We start from the raw sequence: 25,770 nt of genomic DNA on the forward strand, positions 1-25,770 counted from the left end.
CTACTCTACCCTACTGTACTGAACTATACTGTACTGCACACTACTGTACTGAACTCTACCCTACTCTACTGTACTGTACTGAACTATACTCTACTGTACTGTACTGAACTCTACTCTACTGTACTGAACTCTACCCTACTCTACTGCACTCTACTGAACTCTACTCTACACTGCTGCATTCTACTGAACCCTACTCTACTCTATCCTAACTACTGTACTAAACTCTACTGTACACTACTGTACTGAACTCTACCCTACACTACTGCACTGTACTCTACCCTATTCTACTGCACTGAACTCTACTCTACTGCACTGTACTGAACGATACTCTACTGCACTGTACTGGGCTCTGCTGTACTGAACTCTACTCTACTCTACTGCACTGTACTGAACCCTACTCTACTCTACCCTAACTACTGTACTGAACTCTACTGTACTAAACTCTACTGTACACTACTGTACTGAACTCTACCCTACACTACTGTACTGAACTCTACCCTACTCTACTGCACTGTACTGAACTCTACTCTACTGCACTGTACTGAACGATACTCTACTGCACTGTACTGAGCTCTGCTGTACTGAACTCTACTCTACTGTACTGTACTGAACTCTACTCTACTGCACTGAACTCTACTCTACCCTACTGTACTGAACCCTACTCTACTGTACTGAACTCTACCCTACTGTACTGCATACTACTGTACTGAACTATACCCTACTCTACTGCACTGTACTGAACTCTACTCTACTGTACTGAACCGTACTCTCCTCTACTGTACTGAACCCTACTCTCCTCTACTGTACTGAACTCTACTGTACACTACTGTACTGAACTCTACCCTACACTACTGCACTGTACTGCACTCTACACTACTGCACTGTACTAAATCCTACTCTACTGCACTGTACTGTACTGCACACTACTGCACTGTACTGAACTCTACCCTACTCTACTGCACTGTACTGAATTCTACTCTACTGAACTAAACTCTACACTACTGCACTGTACTGAACCCTACTCTACTGTACTGAACTCTACTGTACACTACTGCACTGTACTGAACTCTACTCTAACTACTGCACTGTACTGAACTATACTCTACACTACTGCACTGTACTGAACTCTACTCTACTGCACTGTACTACACTCTACTGTACTGAACTCTACTCTACTGAACTCTACTCAACCCTACTGTACTGAACTCTACCCTACTCTACTGCACTGTACTGAACTCTACTCTACACTACTGCACTATACTGAACCCTACTCTACTGTACTGAACTCTACACTACTGCACTGTACTGAACCCTACTCTCCTCTACTATACTGAACTCTACTGTACACTACCGCACTGTACTGAACTCTACCCTACACTACTGCACTGTGCTGAACTATACTGTACTGAACTCTACTCTACACTACTCTACTGTACTGCACCCTACTGTACTGAACTCTGCTCTACTCTACTGAACTCTACCCTACTGCACTGTGCTGAACTCTACTGTACACTACTGCATTGAACTCTATACTACTGCACTGTACTGAATCCTACCCTACTCTACTGCACTGTACTGTACTGCACACTACTGCACTGTACTGAACCCTACTCTACTGTACTGAACGCTACTCTACTCTACTGAACTCTACTCTACTGAACTCTACTGTACTGAACTGAACTATATTCTGCTGCACTGTACTGCACTCTACTCTACTGGACTGAACTCTACCTTACTCTACTGCACTGCATTGAACCCTGCTCTACTGTACTGAACTCTACTGTACACTACTGTACTGAACTCTACCCTAACTATTGCACTGTACTGAACTCTACTCTACTGTACTGAACTCTACAGTACTGCACTGTACTAAACTCTACTCTACTGTACTGAACTTTACTGTACACTACTGCACTGTACTGAACTCTACCCTACACTACTGCACTATACTGAGCTCTGCTGTACTGAACTCTAGTCTACTGCACTGTGCTGATTTCTACCCTACTGGACTGAACTCTACCCTACTCTACTGCACTGTACTGAACTATACTCTACACTGCTGCACTGTAATGAACCCTATTCTACTCTACTGTACTGAACTCTACCCTACACTACTGCACTGTACTCTACCCTACTCTACTGCACTGTACTGAACCCTACTCTACTCTACTGAACTCTACCCTACACTACTGCACTGTACTGAACTCTACTCTACTGTACTGTACTGAACTCTAATCTACACTACTGAACTCTACACTACTGTACTGTACTGCATACTACTGCACTGTACTGTACTCTACTCTACTCTACCGCACTGTACTGAACTCTACCCTACTCTACCGCACTGTACTGAACCCTACTCTATACTACTGCACTGTACTGAACCCTACTCTACTCTACTGTACTGAACTCTACCCTACTGAACTCTACTGCACTGAACTCTACTCTACTGTACTGAACTCTACTGTACACTACTGTACTGAACTCTACCCTACACTACTGCACTGTACTCTACCCTACTCTACTCTACTGCACTGAACTCTACTCTACAGTACTGCACTGTACTAAACTCTACTGAACTTTACTGTACACTACTGCACTGTACTGAACTCTACTCTACTGTACTTAACTTTACTGTACACTACTGCACTGTACTGAACTCTACTCTACGCTACTGTACTGTACTGAACCCTACTCTATACTACTGCACTGCACTGTACTGAACCCTACTCTACTCATCTGCACTGTACTGAACTCTACTCTACTGTACTGAATTCTACCCTACTGAACTCTACTCTACTGCACTGTACTGAACTCTACTCTACTGCACTGTACTGAACTCTGCCATACTCTACTGCACTGTACTGAACTCTACCCTAACTACTGCACTGTACTGAACCCTGCTCTACTCTACTGTACTGAACTCTACCCTACACTACTATACTGTACTGCACACTACTGCGCTGTACTGAACTCTCCTCTACTGTACTGAACTCTACTGTACACTACTGCACTGTACTGAACTCTACCCTACTCTACTGCACTGTACTGAACCCTACTCTACTGTACTACACTCTACTGTACTGAACTCTACCCTACCCTACTGCACTGTACTTAACTCTACACTACTGCACTGTACTGAACCCTACTCTCCTCTACTGTACTGAACTCTACTGTACACTACCGCACTGTACTGAACTCTACCCAACACTACTGCACTGTGCTGAACTATATTCTACCCTACTTTACTGTACTGTATTGCACACTACTGCACTGAACTGAACCCTACTCTACTGTACTGAACTATACTCTACTTTACTGAACTCTACTCTGCTGTACTGTACTCTACCCTACTCTACTGCACTGTATTGAACTCTACCCTACACTGCTGCACTGTACTGAACCCTACTCTACTCTACTGTGATGTATTGCACTGCACTGTACTGTACTGTGTCTGCTTGTGAAACGTGGAATTGCCCTTTGTGTGTCAACCATAGTAATAGAATGAAAACAATTTAATTCTAGTTCGGTGGTGTCAACAGTCCTAGATCCATTCGATCGGATCCTTACATTTTGCCATCAGTTCACGTGTCGTGTGTGCGTGCATCCATCAACCTTGTTCCTCCTGAGGTTTACTGATCTCAACAGCCCTCCTGCTTGCTTTCTCTCTCCTGTTGATTGCATGTGACCCTTGAGTCTAACCGGCACAAACACACAACACAGCACCACACAATTAAGCTCCACCATAGCTCCCACTTGTACTGACTTCTGGGACGTGGACCCTCCTCAGGGACCTCAGCCTGTAATTGTGTGTGTCTGTTTGTTTAACTGCTGAGTCAATGGCCTGTGCTGCTCACCCACCTAGAATATGTTTGTCACTTCACTTTAAGATTATAGGGTTGGACTTTACTGTTTTCTCAAGCATCAAGCATGATTGTCAGGGTGGTATAGAATAGGTTTGCAATTTACTTGTCATTTAGTTGCCTGGTCATGCAAGGCGGGTAGAGGCTAGACCTAAGGGAATTTGGAAGATCTGCTGGACAGACAAGGCAATGAAAGCAAAAATATATGGTTGCCCTGTTTCTACCGCCTAGCCAACTTTACAGTATATATTTTTTTATATAAAAAATAAATAAATAAGTATTACATTATTTGCTCAGAATATTTATTGCATTATTAACTACAGCCGGAAATAACTTTTGGATATTTGATCGGCGGTCACTCACCAGCATTCCGACCAGAAATTCAACTTCCCTGAGTTTGATCCTTTGTTTGTTTGTAGACCCACTACAATTTGCATACAGCCCCAACAGATCCACGGATGACGCGATCGCCATTGGACTGCACACTGCCCTCTCCAATCTGGACAGGAGAAATACATACAGTGAGCTCCAATAGTATTGGGACAGTGAAATGTTGTTTCTCTTTACTCCAGCACTTTGGATTTGAAATGATACAATGACTATGAGGTTAAAGTGCAGACTGTCAGCTTTAATTTGAGCGTATTTTCGTCCATATTGGTTGAACCGTTTAGAAATTACATAACTTTTTGTACATAGTCCCCCCATCTTAGGGGACCAAAAGTAAAGGGACAAATTAACTTTTATGTGTATTAAAGTGGAACTGACAGCATTTTAACTACTTTGCAAATATAAAACAGACAATCATGATATCTGTCAAAAATATCAAATTCCAGTTTATGCTACGAAACCAACTTTATTAAAGATTTAAAAAATAGGTTATGTTTGACTCAACATTCCATGAGGCATTGTTGGCAGAATAGATGGATGCAGTTTAATGCATGATTAATGTAATTCACCAATACATTTCTTGGTAGTCCAAAAAATATTGCTATCAGGTTGTAAATCACAGCTGGCCTGGTACATTGTTTGCTGCCTCCATTCGGGATGCACTGTTTCAATTTCAATGACTCAATATTTTGGACAAAAACTGACGAATGTAACTAAGGCTGGGAATGTCAATGCAATGAAACTAGCAAGGGCGATGATCAAAAGTCAGTCATAACGTGGCTAATAGGCTAGCGTATCTATTTATGTAGCAAGCTAAAAACACAGAGCCTAACACTAGCTAACTAGCTGCTAGGAGGACATCATGTCATTGGAGGAGTGGGTGAGTGACTGACTTTTCCCCCTTGTATCGTTTTTCGGCGGCTCTACACAGCTAGAGATGCATGTGTCATTTGGTTAGCTATCTACTCCGATTTCAGAGCACTCTTGTCTGAGTGTGCCAGAGCGCAGAATAACTGATTAATTTACGAACGCGCGAGACCTGCTGAATATGACCTGTGTCAGTAAATGTCGGCAAAAAAAGTAATAGTTAGTCACAAACGCTCTGTATAACATGTAAACAGCCTCACCAGCTCTGCTAGGGCGAGTAAAATGGTCAGAGTGAAGTAGCTAGCTAGCCAACTTTAGCCAGTTAGCTTGGGTGCTTTGTTGGGACAACACATGCATTGGCAGGCAAGCTGCAGAAGGACAAGCAGGCTATTCCCCATCATTTATCAGTGCAATTTTGACGTCCAACTAGCTGAAAAGGTTTGAGAGCGTTGATCTAATGTTCCTTCTTTAGATTTGAGCTCATCTTGCTATGGCTAGCATTAGTTGTTGATCTTGTTGTTGTTGATGTGCATATAGGGAAAGATAAAGAAAATAACCTCTCCCTCAATGTCAACAAAACGAAGGAGCTGATCGTGAACTTCAGGAGACAGCAGAGAGTGCACGCCCCCATCCACATTGACGGGCCGCAGTGGAGAGGGTGAAAAGCTTCTAGTTCCTCGGCGTGCACATCACTGACAACCTGAAATGGTACATCCACACAGACGGTGTGGTGAATATGGTGCAACAGTGCCTATTCAACCTCCGGAGGCTGAAGAAATGTGGCTTGGCCCTTAAGACCATCACAAACTTATACAGATGCACCATTGAGAGCATCCTGTCGGGCTGTATCACCGCCTGGTATGGCAATTGCACCGTCCGCAACCGCAGGGCTCTCCAGAGGGTGGTGCAGTCAGCCCAATGCATCACCAGGGGCACACTGCCTGCCCTCCAGGACATCTACAGCACCCGGTGTCACAGGAAGGCCATGAAGAACCTCAGCCACCCGAGCCACGGCCTGTTCCCCCCCGCTACCATCTAGAAGGCGGAGACTGTACAAATGCATCAAAGCTGGGACCGAAAGATTGAGAAATAGATTCCATCTCCAGGCCTTTAGACTGTTAAATAGTCACTACTAGCCGGCCTCCGCCTAGTACCCTGCCGTGAACTTAATCACTGTGACTAGCCGGCTATGACCCGGTACTCTACCCTGCACCTTAGAGACTGTTGCCCTACAGTATGTACATAGACATTGAACACTAGTCACTTTAATAATGTTTACACACTGTTTTACCCAGGTCATAAGTGCATATACTATATTCTAGTCAAGGCTCATCCTATATAACTACAGCTATTTTCATTAATATACTGTCCATACTGTCTATACAGTGTCTTGAAAAAGTATTCATCTACCTTGGCGTTTTTCCTATTTTGTTGCATTACAACCTGTAATTTAAATGGATTTTTAGTTGGATTTCATGTAATGGACATACAGAAAATAGTCCAAATTGGTGAAGTGAAATGAAAAAAATAACTTGTTTCAAAAAATTATAAAAAATTAATAACAGAAAAGTTGTGCCTGCGTATGTATTCACCCCCTTTGCAATGAAGCCCCTAAATAAGATCTGGTGCAACCAATTAACTTCAGAAGTCACATAATTAGTTAGTCACATGATCTCTGTATATATACACCTGTTCTGAAAGGCCCCAGAGTCTGCAACACCACTAAGCAAGGGCCACCACCAAGCAAGCAGCACCATGAAGACCAAGGAGCTCTCCAAACAGGTCAAGGACAAAGTTGTGGAGAAGTACAGATCAGGGTTGGGTTATAAAAAAATATCTGAAACTTTGAACATCCCAAGGAGCACCATTTAAATCCATTATTTAAAAAATTGAAAGAATATGGCACCACAACAAACCTGCCAAGAGAGGGCCGCCCACCAAAACTCACAGACCAGGCAAGGAGGGCATTAATCAGAGAGGCAACAAAGAGACCAAAGATAACCCTGAAGGAGCTGCAAAGCTCCACAGCGGAGATTGGAGTATCTGTCCATAGGACCACTTTAAGCCGTACACTCCACAGAGCTGGGCTTTACGGAAGAGTGGCCAGAAAAAAGTCATTGCTTAAAGAAGCAAATAAGCAAACACATTTGGTGTTCACCAAAAGGCATGTGGGAGACTCCCCAAACATATGGAAGAAGGTACTCTGGTCAGATGAGACTAAAATTGAGCTTTTTGGCCATCAAGGAAAATGCTATGTCTGGCGCAAACCCAACACCACTCATCACCCCGAGAACACCATCCCCACAGTGAAGCATGGTGGTGGCAGCATCATGCTGTGGGGATGTTTTTCATCGGCAGGGACTGGGAAACTGGTCAGGAATGATGGTAAATACAGGGAAATTCTTGAGGGAAACCTGTTTCTGTCTTCCAGAGATTTGAGACTGGGACGGAGGTTCACCTTCCAGTAGGACCTTAAACATACTGCTAAAGCAACACTTGAGTGGTTTAAGGGGAAACATTTAAATGTCTTGGAATGGCCTAGTTAAAGACCAGACATCAATCCAATTGAGAATCTGTGGTATGACTTAAAGATTGCTGTACACCAGCGGAACCCATCCAACTTGAAGGAGCTGGAGCAGTTTTGCCTTGACGAATGGGCAAAAATCCCAGTGGTTAGATGTGCCAAGCTTATAGAGACATACCCCAAGAGACTTGCAGCTGTAATTGCTGCGAAAGGTGGCTCTACAAAGTATTGACTTTGGGGGGGTGAATAGTTATGCACGCTCAAATCTTCTGTTTTTTTTGTCTTATTTCTTGTTTGTTTCACAATAAAATATATTTTGCATCTTCAAAGTGGTAGGCATGTTGTGTAAATAAAATGATACAAACCCCCAAAAAATCAATTTAATTCCAGGTTGTAAGGCAACAAAATAGGACAAATGCCAAGGGGGGTGAATACTTTCGTAAGCCACTGTACACCTACGTCATATACATATATTCTGAACAAGAATTTAAACGCAACATGCAACAATTTCGAAGATATACAGTTAAAGTTCATATAAGGAAATCAGTCAATATTAAATAAATTAAATAGACTTGCATCTGTTGGTCACAGATACCGTTAAAAAAATGGGCCTCACAATGGGCCTCAGGATCTCGTCACGGTATTTCTGTGCATTAAAATTGCCATCAATAAAATGCAATTGTGTTCGTTGTCCGTAGTTTATGCCTGCCCATATCATAACCCCACCGCCACCATGGGGCACTTTGTTCACAACGTTGACATCAGCAAACCACTCGCCCACACAACACCATACATGTGGTCTGCGGTTGTGAGGCCAGTTGGACCTACTGCCAAATTCTCTAAAACAACGTTGGAGAGGCGGCTTATGGTAGAGAAATTAACATTTAGTTATCTGGCAACGGCTCTGGTGGACATTCCTGCAGTCAGCATGCCAATTACATAGCTTCCTCAACTAGAATAATCTGTGGCATTGTGTTGTGTGACAAAACTGCACATTTTAGAATGGCCTTTTATTGTCCCCAGCACAAGGTGCACCTGTGTAATGATCATGCCACACCTGTGAGGTGCATGGATTATCTTGGCAAAGGAGAAATGCTCACTAACAGGGATGTAAACAAATTTGTGCACAACATTTGAGGGAAATAAGCTTTTTTTTATTTCAGCTCATGAAACATGGGATCAACACTTTACATGTTGCGTTTATATTTTTGTTCAGTGTATATTTATATTCCGGACTCTGACATTGCTTGTTCTGATATATTATTATTTGTATTTTTGGGGGGGAAATGTGTGTATTGTTCGGTATTACTTCACTGTTGGAGCTAGAAACAAGCATTTCGCGGCACCTGCGATAACATCTGCAAAATATGTGTACATGACCAATAACATTTGATTTGATTTGAACATGTGTAAATCGCTCTGGATAAGAGCGTCTGCTAAATGACGTAAATGTAAAAACATTAGATCACTTTACTCTCATTGTTTTATTTGGAGTGCAAATGGCCGGCCAAACGTCATGGATTTATTTGGTGGGGGACCTGACCCCTTTAGTGACTTTATTCATTTATTTTAATAAAATGTCATGAATTTATGTAACATTGGCACAGATATTTCCCCTGTTTGGGAGTGAAGGGAGGCATTCTCCTGAATTTCACTCTCCTAATTAAAAAAACTCGGGCGATTTGAATGGGTAAACTAAATTGTAGGATAGTCAGTGGGGATAAATGAAAGATTTAGTGGAAGAGGGTTTTACACTTCCCTGACAGTGTTTATTTCTTCCTGCATTGAGATAACCTTTTGGCGGGTTCAGCAACATATACTGTGATGAGAACTGAAGAATGAAGATTGGTGGGATAGACTGTTGTGGGTGGCTCTCTCTCGTCTGTCTCCGCTGTCTGCTTTGCCGTGATAGGAGCGGCAGACCCGACGGAGTGTAGCCGCGTAGGCTACGTGCCATAAATAAATCAAGTCTGAACTGTCTCAACCGAGTCAGAGAAAAAGGTATTTGGTGTCGGCTGTGAATTTGGTGTCGGCTGTGAAGACTGTTTACCTCCAGTTATTCTCTTGGAAACAACAGAACATGCTGAATTATTGCAAGCAGGGAGCTAGCTGCGTAAGGTAGGCTAATGCAGCACAGGGAGGGGACGGAGAGCGAGAGAGCGGTAGAGACGGGCGCATAAACTCGTTTGGCCAAGTCTCTTCTCTCATAACCAGCGTGCGCCTGTTCCTCGAATGTTGTGTCGGGTTTATTTCCGACCCTCTACAAGCTGAAAGCCGTTCTGCAAGAGATGTTTGGTCTGTCGGTGTCGTAGGGTTTACTCATAATTCGAGGAGCGGTCGGAGGACTCGGTGTACGTGGACCAGAGCCATATATTTAGATTAATATATGGCTCTGATGTGGATATAATGTTTTCTTCACACCGGGAGTTTTAAATCGTCGGAGTGAACCGAGGTGCGTCTTTGCGCGGCTGGAGGGGCTAAGGTCGGTCAGTGTATGTCAAACAGCGGCTCACAGGGGCGCAGTCTTATTGGCTTTTTATGGCACTGATTGAATTGGATGTTGAGTTTATGAAGTTCATCTGTATTAGTGTGTGTCAGTGTAATGCTTCACAATTCTTCAATAATGTAAGCTAATAATGGTATTATTGAATCTGGAGCAGGACTAATGTGGGCAATTGTAAACGATATTTCTGAAATGTTTTTTTATTTTTATTGCAAACGTATTGTATGTAGTTGGTAGAGCAGATAAACTTGCTTTTATTGTTATTTTGACCCTTAGAATCATTTTCAGCATATCTAATGTGGCAAATTTTGTTTGGGAAATGAAAACGGTGATTGAAGGTGAATTGAATACCTTTTTGTTGCTCATTTAAACAAACAATTATTTTGTGTTGCACAACGTCTTGAATCATAATTTACATACAGGGGTGGCCCTAGCCTTTTGGGGGCCCTAAGCGAGATTTGGTTGCCCCCTACGTGCCCGGTCGGTATTCGGCCATGATTACTACAAGTTTTAGATAGCTGGCTAGACTAATTTACCAATAAAAAAAAATGTATAGCTTATTATTATTTGAAATACTTATTTTCCACCATAATTTGCAAATAAATTCATAAAAAATCCTACAATGTGATTTTTTGGATTTTTTTCTCATTTTGTCTGTCATAGTTGACGTGTACCTATGATAAAAATTACAGGCCTCTCTCATCTTTTTAAGTGGGAGAACTTGCACAATTGGTGGCTGACTAAATACTTATTTCCCCTACTGTATGTCATGCAATAAAATGCAAATGAATTACTTAAAAATCATACAATGTGATTTTCTGGATGTTTGTTTTAGATTCCGTCTTTCACAGTTGAAGTGTACCTATGATAAAAATTACAGACCTCTACATGCTTTGTAAGTAGGAAAACCTGCAAAATCAGCAGTGTATCAAATACTTGTTCTCCCCACTGTACATACATACATATAGTGAGGGGAAAAAAGTATTTGATCCCCTGCTGATTTTGTAAGTTTGCCCACTGACAAAGAAATGATCAGTCTATAATTTTAATGGTAGGTTTATTTGAACCGTGAGAGACAGAACAACAACAAAAAAATCCAGAAAAACGCATGTAAAAATGTTATAAATTGATTTGCATTTGAATTAGGGAAATAAGTATTTGACCCCCTCTCAATCAGAAAGATTTCTGGCTCCCAGGTGTCTTTTATACAGGTAACGAGCTGAGATTAGGAGCACACTCTTAAATGGAGTGCTCCTAATCTCAACTTGTTACCTGTATAAAAGACACCTGTCTACAGAAGCAATCAATCAATCAGATTCCAAACTCTCCACCATGGCCAAGACCAAAGAGCTCTCCAAGGATGTCAGGGACAAGATTGTAGACCTACACAAGGCTGGAATGGGCTACAAGACCATCGCCAAGCAGCTTGGTGAGAAGGTGACAACAGTTGGTGCGATTATTCGCAAATGGAAGAAACAAAAGAACTGTCAATCTCCCTCGGCCTGGGGCTCCATGCAAGATCTCACCTCGTGGAGTTGCAATGATCATGAGAACGGTGAGGAATCAGCCCAGAACTACACGGGAGGATCTTGTCAATGATCTCCGAACATCTCATTCCAAAATCATGTGGAGTTGGTCCCCCCTTTTTTTGCAGGGCAGAAATTTGACAAACTGACTTGTTGAAAAGGTGGCATCATATGATGGTGCCAACATGGAAAGTCACTGAGTTCATCAGTACGGGTCATTCTACTGCCAATGTTTGTCTATGGAGATTGCATGGCGGTGTGTTCGATTTTATACACCTGTCGGCAACTGGTGTGGCTGAAATAGCCGAATCCACTAATTTGAAGGGGTGTTCACATATTTTTGGCCATATAGTATATATCTAAATATTTTTTCACTCTTTTGGTGTTCGGGGGCCCACTAGCGGCCGGGGACCCTAATCGACCGCTTATGTCGCTTATGCTTGGAGCCGACACTGTTTACATAGTGCCAGTCATGTTTTGAGGGGAGAAATAGAGAGAGACAAGAGAGGGGGGAGAGTGAGAAAGAGAGGGAAACATCATTGTGTAATCTGTTCCACAGTCAGCCCTTCATGAGGATGCAGCCAGTGTTTCAGGTTTGTTTCTCAGATTTATCCTGCTCTGGGTTAACTCTCCCTTCTGTCTTTCTTTGCCCCCCCCTTCTCTCCCCTTTTGGCTCCACACAGTTTTACACCCTTGGCACTGTGCTTTTGATGGCGTTCTTGCAGAGGACTGGAGACTACTGCCACGCTCAACATCCCAGAGCATAGGCTGATCCAGGGGAGGATGCCCACTGCGCTGCCTTCTCTGCCTAATACCCTGCCCTGATCCCTGGGTACCAACGCGTTGAGGGCTCCCTGCCTCCAAGGACTCTCTACCCCCTAGGTCTGTCACCCTAAGGCCCTCTCTCAGGAACCCTAATGGGGTGATTGGACTAACTATTCCACTACTCTTCAGTGAAAGCCCCAAGACCTCATCTAAACCAACCACAGTGACTTCCCCAAGGATCGACCAACACGAGGACAGACTTGTCTTTTTTGTCTTCTTAAAGGAGGAACAGGACTTAGAACATCTGCAGGGTTAAAGGCCAATTTTCGGAGGAGTTTAGCCCACCAGCGACCGTGGCGACTGTGGACGACCAGTTTGTGTTCCCCCTGCGTCCCTGTCAGTGTTGCGTTCACCCCCCCAGCTGGGTAAGGGTTGTCAACATGGCCCGTATGAACCGTCCGGCGCCGGCCGAGGTGTGCTACAAGAACATGCGGCTGCTCATCACGCACAACCCCACCAACTCCACCCTCAACAGCTTCATCGAGGTGAGGACCGCTCTATCCCCGCTCGTTTAGACTTGTTAATATTTTCTTTCTCGTGATTCTCTCTATTCATCCCTCTCTCTCTCGCTCTCTCTCGCGTTCTTTTCTCCGATTTCTCTTTCCCTCTCATCCTCCCTCTTTTTCCTCTCTCCCTCCTTGTCTCTCTCCTTGTATTTCTATCTCTCTCTCCTTGTCTTTGGTTACACTAACACATTTTCTCGACACTGCTCCAAGGCCCCATCTTAAGAAAGGTGTTTCTATGACACTGAGAAAAGAGCACAGACTATAGAGAGGGTCTGATGATGACAACAGTGCGCTGGCTGCTCCCTATTCCACAAGGCCTCTGTTTCCATGGCGATGAGTCCCGTTGCCACGTCGGTTGCGTGGCACAGGCAGTGAGAGGAGCGTGCCGCGCGTCAGACAACAGCAGAGCTACGGCTGCCCTTCTCAGAACCACATGTGGGCCACGTGCCCTCTCTCAAAGAGTGCCACAAAACCACGGACAGGCAGGCAGACAGACAAACCGACAGACAGACAGTCACAGACAGACAGAACCCTTAAAATAACTAAATCAGGCTGTTGTACTACCATATAAGCATGGGTGCATGCACGTGTATAGGGTATATTTTTATACACGTCGTCGTTGACACACACACACAATCAAACTCCTTCCCTCATTCCTCCCCCTGTAGGACCTTAAGAAGTACGGAGCCACGACGGTGGTGAGAGTGTGTGAGGTGACCTATGACAAGGCTCCGTTGGAGAAGGACGGCATCACCGTGGTGGTGAGTACAGACCAGAGTGTCACGTCCCTCACACTTCATCGCGAAGTGTACACACACACACACACACTGTGAAGAGAAGAGCAGGGTAGAGCGGAGTGTTTCGGTCGTGGACAGGACTTCCAGTACTGATTCCAGGGGTGTCAGTTGGGTATGGTAGGGCATTGGTTGCACTAATTGTTTGTCTACATAACCTGGTTCAAGCATTCATGACATTACCCTGAAGAAGACACAGTGATGCCGAAATGTTGGTGTTTTACCCAATAAATTACTGGGAGTTTATACATATGGAGTGTGCGACTCTCTTTGTTTTTATGATAGGGTATGGTAGTTGCCATACCCTAGCTCAAGACCCCAAATTTTAAGTAGGCACATTTTTTGGCGGGACTGAAATCATTCCAATCCCGATTTAAAAAATCCTACGGCTGTTCATAGTATTAAATGGCTGGCTTTAAGACCATGCGGAGCGTCGCTCAGAGAGCAGCTGCCAGCCTGCGCACCTTTTCTGTCACTTTTAGAAGGCAGGGAGCAGAGACTTTGCCATTTGCTTTGCCGGTCAGCTGTTTAGGCAGAGCGGCGATTGTTTTGAATTTGATGTCAGCATTTAAACTCAACAATGTTTCAATATTCGCAGAATATTTCCCTTCCCTGGTGAATAATGCAGACAGGCAAATGCAAAAATTAGCTGAGATTCATCTCTGATTGCAGCGCAACGAGACACTGTTGGTGGGAAGCGCAGGAGACAGTGTATGAGCGGTTCCACAAGGATGGCTTTTTTTCATGTGGAGTGCCAATTTACCATTTCTAAAGATCTGCGTGCCAGTTATGATTTTCATATACACATTGTAGGCTACTTAACTGTGCCCCAAAAAATGTTTAACTGCCCACAAAAGGAATACTTTTATGCAGTGAGGGAAAAAAATATTTGATCCCCTGCTGATTTGGTACGTTTGCCCACTGACAAAGACATGATCAGTCCATAATTTTAATGGTAGGTTTATTTCAACAGTGAGCGGCAGAATAACAACAAAAAAAATCCAGAAAAACACGTCAAAAATGTTATGAATTGATTTCCATTTTAATGAGGGAAATAAGTATTTGACCCCTCTGCAAAACATGACTTAGTACTTGGTGGCAAAACCCTTGTTGGCAATCACAGAGGTCAGATGTTTCTTGTAGTTGGCCACCAGGTTTGCACACATCTCAGGAGGGATTTTGTTCCACTCCTCTTTGCAGATCTTCTCCAAGTCATTAAGGTTTCGAGGCTGACGTTTGGCAACTCAAACCTTCAGCTCCCTCCACAGATGTTCTATGGGATTAAGGTCTGGAGACTGGCTAGGCCACTCCAGGACCTTAATGTGCTTCTTCTTGAGCCACTCCTTTGTTGCCTTGGCCGTGTGTTTTGGGTCATTGTCATGCTGGAATACCCATCCACGACCCATTTTCAATGCCCTGGCTGAGGGAAGGAGGTTCTCACCCAAGATTTGACAGTACATGGCCCCGTCCATCGTCCCTTTGATGCGGTGAAGTTGTCCTGTCCCCTTAGCAGAAAAACACCCCCAAAGAATAATGTTTCCACCTCCATGTTTGACGGTGGGGATGGTGTTCTTGGGGTCATAGGCAGCATTCCTCCTCCTCCAAACACGGCGAGTTGAGTTGATGCCAAAGAGCTCGATTTTGGTCTCATCTGACCACAACACTTTCACCCAGTTCTCCTCTGAATCATTCAGATGTTCATTGGCAAACTTCAGACGAACCTGTATACAGTGGGGAGCAGGGACGGCTTGTTCAATAGGGCGATATGGGCGACGCACTGCCAAACGGGAAAAGGAAGGGATTTTTTTTCTAATCAATTATAAAAAAATAAAAAAATAAAAAATAATTAAAAAAATTATAAATTTATAAAAAAATTATATCACGGCAACAGCAGTTATCAGTGTTCACGTCTGATCTGACAGCCACTAAATGTCAAATCAGGCTAAAGTCGTGCTTCAAATGGCCCCGCCCGTTTTTTGGGCGATTTCAGTCAGGTTGAAAATCGCCCAGAAGTCTCTCATAGCCTGTCATGTAAAATCTATTTGTTTCACATTTCAAAGCTTTCAATACATTCTCTATGGGTGTCTGTGGGCTTGCACTTACGCGCTTTCGTCATACATAACGTAACCACGAATGAACGTAACTAAGAAAAGACCAGGTAGCAGCCTCAATCAATTCACTACTACTATCAAAATGGCTAGGCTTCAGTCCAACTCGATTGTGTCTTTGAAAGAAGTTCCTTTTTGTCGGCGAACAAATGAAGATAAATTGGCAACGAAACAATTAGGACCTCCCAGACCAAATTTAATAATTCAACAGGTTTCTACTAAAGGCGGAAAGTCCTACACCCGAGGATTTTCCAAAAATTGGTACGAACGAAAAAAGACATTGCCACTCACTCAACTGGATGACGAGGGATACAGGCTAGCTGTCCGCCGCCACAACGATGAGGTTAGTGTTGATAATCACAAGTTTACTGGATGTGGATATGGTGTAATAAAGGCAGTTTATTCAGAGGTAAATATATCTGGAATCGCGTTCACGGACCCGTTCGTCAAACTCTTAGGGAGCTATAAATTAAGCCCCATTACTTACCATATCAGATAAGAGAAATTGCTGCAGCTACATATATTTTACATCCTGGCCCTACATAGTTCACTATTTGCATCACTTACCAAAATATTAGCGTTTGCTAGCGAAGAGATTTGTTGTGGCAAATGAACTTGGGCTGGGAATTGCCAGGAACCTCACGATAAGATATATGCATCAGCATTGCGAGTCTCATGATTCTATACGTATTGCGATTCGATACTGTGATTTTATTGCGCACCATATGTCTGTTGCAGAGGGATCAGAAAGCCATGAGAACGAGTTTTGATCAGTCATGGAAATAAAAGTGCTGAAAACTAATTGGCTCCCAATGTGAAAAGATTGAGAACAAGCTATGAAGGAACAATAATGGTGTTTTGGTGCAGGTACAGCCAACTAGCGCTAAAATATTGCGATATTGTCAATACAGTATATCGTAAAGTATCACTATGTAACTCGATTTATTTCACCCCAATCCCTCAAATTAACGGTAAATAACTGAATTGTTTGCCCCACATTTAGCTAAGATGATTAGCTAGCCAGCTAAAATGTTTTATTTAGTTAGCAGTCGCATCTACAATAGTTTACTGTCAATAACATGTCTCCAAAAATGACGTGGTGTCTCCAATTGTGTTGACATTTTACAATTGCAATGCGCATCCATGAGTATCCACTTTCTGTAGCTCAGCTGGTAGAGCATGGTGCTTGTAACGCCAAGGTAGTGGGTTCGATCCCCGGGACCACCCATACACAAAAATGTATGCACGCATGACTGTAAGTCGCTTTGGATAAAAGCGTCTGCTAAATGGCATATTATTATTATTATTATTATTATTATTATTATTATTATCTGAAGAGAGCCCCGAAACATTGTGTGCAGACATTTTATGCAATAAATGAAGTAGGTTCAATCTAGTAGTTCTGATCTTCTGATTGGTCCTGATGAGTTGGGCGAGGTCACCTCCAGGCTACTGTCACTGTTGCATTGGCTCTGAGTCGGGTTCTCTGTCTTCAAATGTTCAGCCTAAGAGAGGGGATTTTTGTGTGTGTGTGTGTGTGTGTTTAACAGTGATGATGTGTGTGTGTGTGTGTGTGTGTTTAACAGTGATGATGTGTGTGTGTGTGTGTGTGTTTGTGTGTGTGTGTGTCCTCAGAGCAAGAACTCGTGAGTTGGAAGAACTGAGAGGCCTATGGCGTGGGTGTTGTCCTTGGCCACCTGCTGACAAGGCTGACAAGATAGGACCCTTTTGTCCATTGTTATTGGATAGGAACAGAACTTATAACCAGCTCCTGACCTAAATAGATCTTAGCACAACATTTTACTCAACATATCATATTCCATATTCACTATAACAAATATATTTACTACGACATTAGCAAGAACCGCCACATCCTCAGCCGGCTAATCCAGTGTGTGAAGTTTTGCGGAGTGTTTGAGTTAGCTTTGCGAGGCAAAGATGAAACTGAGGGCTCCACCAACCCTGGTAAGCCAACACTTTTGAGATCAGTCAATAAATGCTTCTGGTATTGACTTATATGCTGCCCCTGTCTTCATGTTGTTGCTGGACATATCTTTTTTTTAAATGTGTGTAGGTCACCTAAATCATCAGAAAAATTGCCCCTCCTGAGAATTTTTTCAGGAGCCGCCACTGGTGGGGAGATCAAGTATTTGATACACTGCCGATTTTGCATGTTTTCCTACTGACAAAGCATGTAGAGGTCTGTCATTTTTATCATAGGTACACTTCAACTGTGAGAGACAGAATCTAAAACAAAAATCCAGAAAATCACATTGTATGATTTTTAAGTAATTAATTTGCATTTTATTGCATGACATACAGTGGGGGAAAAAGTATTTAGTCAGCCACCAATTGTGCAAGTCCTCCCACTTAAAAAGATGAGAGAGGCCTGTAATTTTCATCATAGGTACACGTCAACTATGACAGCCAAATTGAGAGAAAAAAATCCAGAAAATCACATTGTAGGTGGAAAATAAGTATTTGGTCACCTACAAACAAGCAAGATTTCTGGCTCTCACAGACCTCTAACTTCTTCTTTAAGAGGCTCCTCTGTCCTCCACTCGTTACCTGTATTAATGGCACCTGTTTGAACTTGTTATCAGTATAAAAGACACCTGTCCACAACCTCAAACAGTCACACTCCAAACTCCAATATGGCCAAGATCAAAGAGCTGTCAAAGGACACCAGAAACAAAATTGTAGACCTGCACCAGGCTGGGAAGACTGAATCTGCAATAGGTAAGCAGCTTGGTTTGAAGAAATCAACTGTGGGAGCAATTATTAGGAAATGGAAGACATACAAGACCACTGATAATCTCCCTCGATCTGGGGCTCCACGCAAGATCTCACCCCGTGGGGTCAAAATGATCACAAGAACGGTGAGCAAAAATCCCAGAATCACACAGGGGGACCTAGTGAATGACCTGCAGAGAGCTGGGACCAAAGTAACAAAGCCTACCATCAGTAACACACTACACCGCCAGGGACTCAAATCCTGCAGTGACAGACGTGTCCCCCTGCTTAAGCCAGTACATGTCCAGGCCCGTCTGAAGTTTGCTAGAGTGCATTTGGATGATCCAGAAGAGGATTGGGAGAATGTCATATGGTCAGATGAAACCAAAATAGAACTTTTTGGTAAAAACTCAACTCGTCGTGTTTGGAGGACAAAGAATGCTGAGTTGCATCCAAAGAACACCATACCTACTGTGAAGCATGGGGGTGGAAACATCATGCTTTGGGGCTGTTTTTCTGCAAAGGGACCAGGACGACTGATCCGTGTAAAGGAAAGAATGAATGGGGCCATGTATTGTGAGATTTTGAGTGAAAACCTCCTTCCATCAGCAAGGGCATTGAAGATGAAACGTGGCTGGGTCTTTCAGCATGACAATGATCCCAAACACACCGCCCGGCCAACGAAGGAGTGGCTTCGTAAGAAGCATTTCAAGGTCCTGGAGTGGCCTAGCCAGTCTCCAGATCTCAACCCCATAGAAAATCTTTGGAGGGAGTTGAAAGTCTGTGTTGCCCAGCGACAGCCCCAAAACATCACTGCTCTAGAGGAGATCTGCATGGAGGAATGGGCCAAAATACCAGCAACAGTGTGTGAAAACCTTGTGAAGACTTACAGAAAACGTTTGACCTGTGTCATTGCCAACAAAGGGTATATAACAAAGTATTGAGAAACTTTTGTTATTGACCAAATACTTATTTTCCACCATAATTTGCAAATAAATTCATAAAAAATCCTACAATGTGATTTTCTGGATTTTCTTTTCTTTCATTTTGTCTGTCATAGTTGACGTGTACCTATGATGAAAATTACAGGCCTCTCTCATATTTTAAAGTGGGAGAACTTGCACAATTGGTGGCTGACTAAATACTTTTTTCCCCCACTGTAAGTATTTGATACATCATAAAAGCAGAACTTAATATTTGGTACAGAAACCTTTGTTTGCAATTACAGAGATCATACGTTTCCTGTAGGTCTTGACCAGGTTTGCACACACTGCAGCAGGGATTTTGGCCCACTCCTCCATACAGACCTTCTCCAGATCCTTCAGGTTTCGGGGCTGTCGCTGGGCAATACGGACTTTCAGCTCCCTCCAAAGATTTTCTATCGGGTTCAGGTCTGGAGACTGGCTAGGCCACTCCAGGACCTTGAGATGCTTCTTACGGAGCCACTCCTTAGTTGCCCTGGCTGTGTGTTTCGGGTCGTTGTCATGCTGGAAGACCCAGCCACGACCCATCTTCAATGCTCTTACTGAGGGAAGGAGGTTGTTGGCCAAGATCTCGCGATACATGGCCCCATCCATCCTCCCCTCAATACGGTGCAGTCGTCCTGTCCCCTTTGCAGAAAAGCATCCCCAAAGAATGAAGTTTCCACCTCCATGCTTCACGGTTGGGATGGTGTTCTTGGGGTTGTACTCATCCTTCTTCTTCCTCCAAACACGGCGAGTGGAGTTTAGACCAAAAAGCTATATTTTTGTCTCATCAGACCACATGACCTTCTCCCATTCCTCCTCTGGATCATCCAGATGGTCATTGGCAAACTTCAGACGGGCCTGGACATGCGCTGGCTTGAGCAGGGGGACCTTGCGTGCGCTGCAGGATTTTAATCCATGACGGCGTAGTGTGTTACTAATGGTTTTCTTTGAGACTGTGGTCCCAGCTCTCTTCAGGTCATTGAACAGGTCCTGCCGTGTAGTTCTGGGCTGATCCCTCACCTTCCTCATGATCATTGATGCCCCATGAGGTGAGATCTTGCATGGAGCCCCAGACCGAGGGTGATTGACCGTCATCTTAAACTTCTTCCATTTTCTAATAATTGCGCCAACAGTTGTTGCCTTCTCACCAAGCTGCTTGCCTATTGTCCTGTAGCCCATCCCAGCCTTGTGCAGGTCTACAATTGTATCCCTGATGTCCTTAGACAGCTCTCTGGTCTTGGCCATTGTGGAGAGGTTGGAGTCTGTTTGATTGAGTGTGTGGACAGGTGTCTTTTATACAGGTAACGAGTTCAAACAGGTACAGTTAATACAGGTAATGAGTGGAGAACAGGAGGGCTTCTTAAAGAAAAACTAACAGGTCTGTGAGAGCCGGAATTCTTACTGGTTGGTAGGTGATCAAATACTTATGTCATGCAATAAAATACAAATGAATTACTTAAAAATCATACAATGTGATTTTCTGGATTTTTGTTTTAGATTCCGTCTCTCACAGTTGAAGTGTACCTATGATAAAAATTACAGACCTCTACATGCTTTGTAAGTAGGAAAACCTGCAAAATTGGCAGTGTATCAAATACTTGTTCTCCCCACTGTATGTGCTTTCTTGAGCAGGGGGACCTTGCAGGCGCTGCAGGATTTCAGTCCTTCACGGCGTAGTGTGTTACCAATTGTTTTCTTGGTGACTATGGTCCCAGCTCAGATCACTGACAAGATCCTCCCGTGTAGTTCTGGGCTGATTCCTCACCGTTCTCATGATCATTGCAACTCCGCGAGGTGAGATCTTGCATGGAGCCCCAGGCCGAGGGAGATTGACAGTTATTTTGTGTTTCTTCCATTTGCGAATAATCGCACCAATTGTTGTCACCTTCTCACCAAGCTGCTTGGCGATGGTCTTGTAGCCCATTCCAACCTTGTGTAGGTCTACAATCTTGTCCCTGACATCCTTGGAGAGCTCTTTGGTCTTGGCCATGGTGGAGAGTTTGGAATCTGATTGATTGATTGCTTCTGTGGACAGGTGTCTTTTATACAGGTAACAAGCTGAGATTAGGAGCACTCCCTTTAAGAGTGTGCTGCTAATCTCAGCTCGTTACCTGTATAAAAGACACCTGGGAGCCAGAAATCTTTCTGATTGAGGAGGTAAAATACTTATTTCCCTCATTAAAATGCAAATCAATTCATAACATTTTTGACATGCGTTTTTCTGGATTTTTTTGTCTCTCACTGTTCAAATAAACCTACCATTAAAATTATAGACTGATCATTTCTTTGTCAGTGGGCAAACGTACAAAATCAGCAGGGGATCAAATACTATTTTCCCTCACTGTAGCTGGCTACTAGACGAAGGCGCTGTCCATTCAGCGCCACGCCACAGAGCTCCACTATAGACGGGTTAGCTGACAACGTCACGAAAATGATGCGCCGCTTCATTGGGGCAGAAGTCCGTGTGTTGTTGTGGTTCTGGATGGCCAGATAGCTAGCAACAATGACAAGAAACTGCCATGTGGGGAATTGTTGGTGGCTCGTTTCAGCTAGTTTTATCTTGTTCTTGATGCCATGTCTTGTTTTGAGGTGTTTTGACTGATGTCAATGCTAATATGGCAGAAATCTGCTAGCTAACCAAGAACTCTAACGATGTATGTGAGAGACAACAAGTGCTCATTGTGCAAATGTATTTATGTTTTCAATAAACATTCTAAAAGAAATATAGTTTACATGTTGTCAGCAGTCTAAGCCAACCCTGTCTGGTTTGCCCCATAGTTGCACACACGTCGGTTTTGTTGCTAAACAACCAACCTGTCTATGCCTACCTGTGCTAAGACACTGTCCATTTAGCAGTGCTGAATCATGGGTGCTGCCACATTTTCCTTTGGTATTTTGTGATTTTCGTCATTCTTTGGTTAAGTTTGTTTGACTCCACTGACTATTTCCACTAAGGACATGACCAGGGCAGGAAGGAGGGGGCAGAGTGTTATCAAACAGACTGTTCTGTGTTCAGAGGAGGGCAATGGGGCTGGGGGCCAATTCCTGGAAGAGCATGCCTGGTTCTTATATGCTCGTAAACACACACGCACACACACATACTGATATACACCCAACAACCTGAAAGCAGCCAACACCCTTTCAAAGACTTATCTGGGTCACCCCTAAACAAACACACACACACACACACACCAGTATCTGTAACTGAACTTGAAGACACGTTTTTCTGATTACCAGTACATCAACGTTCCTTTGTTGCCATGGCAGCTGCAGAGCCTGGTTACCCTGCGTGGCCTCCTCCATTAAATGTGTTCCTTTCTTTTTCTATTTTCTCTCTCTTTCACTCGCTCTTTCACTCTTATTTTTCTCACTCTCTTTCTCTCAGTGAATAGTGTGGTTATGAAAGGAGAGATATACAAGGTATGCTGTTATGTAAGCACAAGACCATGGACTGCTGTAAACTTAGCTTTCTGCCAGAGCGCTGGAAAACATTGAGGATCATGGCAATTGGTACTAGCTCTCCAGAGTCCTGAAAAACAGAAGTGAGTGCCTGGGAGGGCGTGGCCTACCTCTCCTCTCCCCTTCCTCTGTTTCCTTAGTGATATAGGGGAAATCTGGAGAGATCTAGTTAAAGGGCTTGTACTCGATCAAACCATCAGCTGTCTAGCAGGGTTGGAGTCAGAAACCCAATTCCACATTTTCCTAATTGAAAAGCTAGGAGAATTGGAATTTCAGTGTACTTCCTGAATTTACTGGAATGAAATTGGAATTGACCCCAACCCTGCTATCCAGTGGCACAAAATATCAACAACAATGAAGCTATAGGACCAGACATACGGATAGAGCTGTACTCTGTTATCATAGCCCTGGGAGGATGGCTGTTATTATTAAAGGCTGCTTCAACTGTTGAATAACTTTTTGTAATGTAAAATGGGGGATGTTTGTCAACTGGATGGGGATATCACCGTTAACTAGGAATTGATTGGAAATCTGTAGTGATTTGTTTATCCGGTGTCTCCTCTCCACTGTCGCTCTGATGCAGTGAGTTGCTTTGGCTACAGGCTTTCAAAGCTAGAACCTCATAATGGTATACCTAATGAGTGAACAGTGATGTATTGTGTGTGTGTGTGTGTGTGTTGAGGGCATGGTATTGTTGCAGGTCATCTTGACATTCTAAAAAGCATTCAGAGGTCACATTGAACGGAACCGCGCGCCCATACCTCGTTCCCGAAGTAGGCCAGTGCTGCTGTTGTTCCCGCCCTGTTGACATAGCCCACATTACCTCAGCCAACATCATGCAGCAGCTTACAACATGTACTACACTGCAAATATTTAACCTTCAGGAGCTTATGCTAAGACCCCAGGAAAACAGTATAAGACACAGCCCAGGCAAATGAATAGCCTGTTGTGGTAGTGGCTGATTGAGTTTGTGCGTGCGTCCATCTGTGTGCATGTATTTGTGGGCTTTCCTGAGTCCAGTGGTGTGATGAGGCTATCTGTCTCTCCCTCCTCTCTCAGAAGGTGTTACTGTGGTAATTCCACACTGTTTACTGTAAACGACAGATACCTGCTGAAGCCAAATTGTGTTTGTGTGTGTACTGTTTTGTTCTAATTCCCGTTTGTTCTTGTACATGGCTCTGTGTGTGTGTGTGTGTAATTCTAGCCTGCAAGTGTCTCTGTGTGTGGTTGCATTGTGTATTTGTTGTAGCTACGTGGGTCTATTGTTAAGAGGTATGAGCCAGTGGTGCATTATAAAAGCTCCCCAGACAGCCAGTTTTGTCCCTTCCTCCCTGGAGATAGTGTGTGACTGGAGATCAACAGGCCCTGGGTCCATACCACTATGGCTGATCAGTATTCATGGCGCATCACTGGGCTGCTGTGAGTAAGCCTCTAATCACTGACTGACTGGCACTCACCTATCTCGTCACTACCCTCCTGACTCCTGCGTCGTGTGTGTGTGTGTTTGTACATATGTACGTGCCTGGCTGTGTATCTGCATCTGTATTGTACCCCTGTGTCCCCAGGCAGCTAAATCAAATCTGTGCCATAAACCATGTGTGACTTAGACTGGAGGCTGCTGATAGGGTGAACTGGCTCTAACATATAGATATCTATAGAGGGGCTATGGCTCACTCACACAACCTCAAAATGAGGCCACCCTACCCTGTGTTGAATCAAAAGATGAAAGGATGCCTGCTCCTTCTGTTTATTGATAGGTGTGCTGTGCTTGGCGTTGCAGTGGCATACAAACCAATGTTTCCACCACTGTGGTCGTCTGTCATTTAATTTCACACGACTTTATACGTATGTGAAGTTTCAAAAATTACAACAAAGAACACTTACAGTACAGTCAACACAACATTACAAAACAATATGTATAAGATTCCAAACCATACTAGTTCCCGGGAGTATCATGCGTTGTTGAAACCTAAGGCCTCAGTCTAACACTCTTTCTCCGTCTCTCCCCAGGACTGGCAGTTTGACGATGGTGCGCCCCCTCCCTCGAAGGTGGTGGAGGACTGGCTGAGTCTGCTAAGGTCTCGTTTCCTGGAAGATCCGGGCTGCTGCGTGGCCGTGCACTGTGTGGCTGGACTGGGCAGGTGAGGGGACCAGCTCAGTTGGTAGAGCATGGTGCTTGCAACGCCAGGATAGTGGGTTCGATTCCCGGGACCGACCATACGTAAAATGTATGCACGCATGACTGTAAGTCGCTTTGGATAAAAAAAGGCATATATTAATATTACAGATACTCTGTAGGGGACTAGTAGCATACTTTGTAGGGAACCAGTAGGATATCCTGTAGGGGACCAGTAGGATACTTTGTAGGCGACCAGAAGGATACTCTTTAGGGGACCAGTAGAATACTCTGTAGGGGTCCAGCTGGATACTCTGTAGGGGTCCAGCTGGATACTCTGTAGGGGTCCAGAAGGATACTCAGTAGGGGTCCAGTTGGATACTCGGATTACTGTGCACTGTGTGGCTGGACTGGGCATGTAAGGGATACTTTGTTTACTTACATCCGAAAATGACCATTGAACAGATTCACTAATCCCAGACTGTACCTTTACACCTGGGACATATAGGGGAGACAGTCGGTGAAAAATGAAGTAGTCCATTTAATTTGATGTGAATGGACAACAGTGTTTGAGTCATCATGCCTGTCATT

The 25,770-nt window shown here is 43.8% G+C and overlaps 1 protein-coding gene across 6 annotated transcripts in view; it reads left to right on the forward strand.

Moving 5' to 3' along the window:
- LOC121571817 (protein tyrosine phosphatase type IVA 3) overlaps positions 1–25,770 on the forward strand; it is a 52,847-nt gene that overhangs the window by 22,484 nt on the left and 4,593 nt on the right. Inside the window, exons 1-4 of one of the 6 annotated variants that reach the window (XM_041883519.2) lie at positions 9,551–9,642; positions 12,354–12,980; positions 13,670–13,762; positions 25,074–25,204. In XM_041883519.2, the coding sequence (XP_041739453.1) occupies positions 12,876–12,980; positions 13,670–13,762; positions 25,074–25,204 (329 nt within the window). In that variant the 5' untranslated portion in view covers positions 9,551–9,642; positions 12,354–12,875. The other 5 variants (XM_041883517.1, XM_041883518.2, XM_041883515.2 and 2 more) reach the window with 5 other exon arrangements.

Source organism: Coregonus clupeaformis, chromosome 8 (genome assembly GCF_020615455.1).
Source record: "Coregonus clupeaformis isolate EN_2021a chromosome 8, ASM2061545v1, whole genome shotgun sequence".
NCBI lineage: Eukaryota > Metazoa > Chordata > Actinopteri > Salmoniformes > Salmonidae > Coregonus > Coregonus clupeaformis.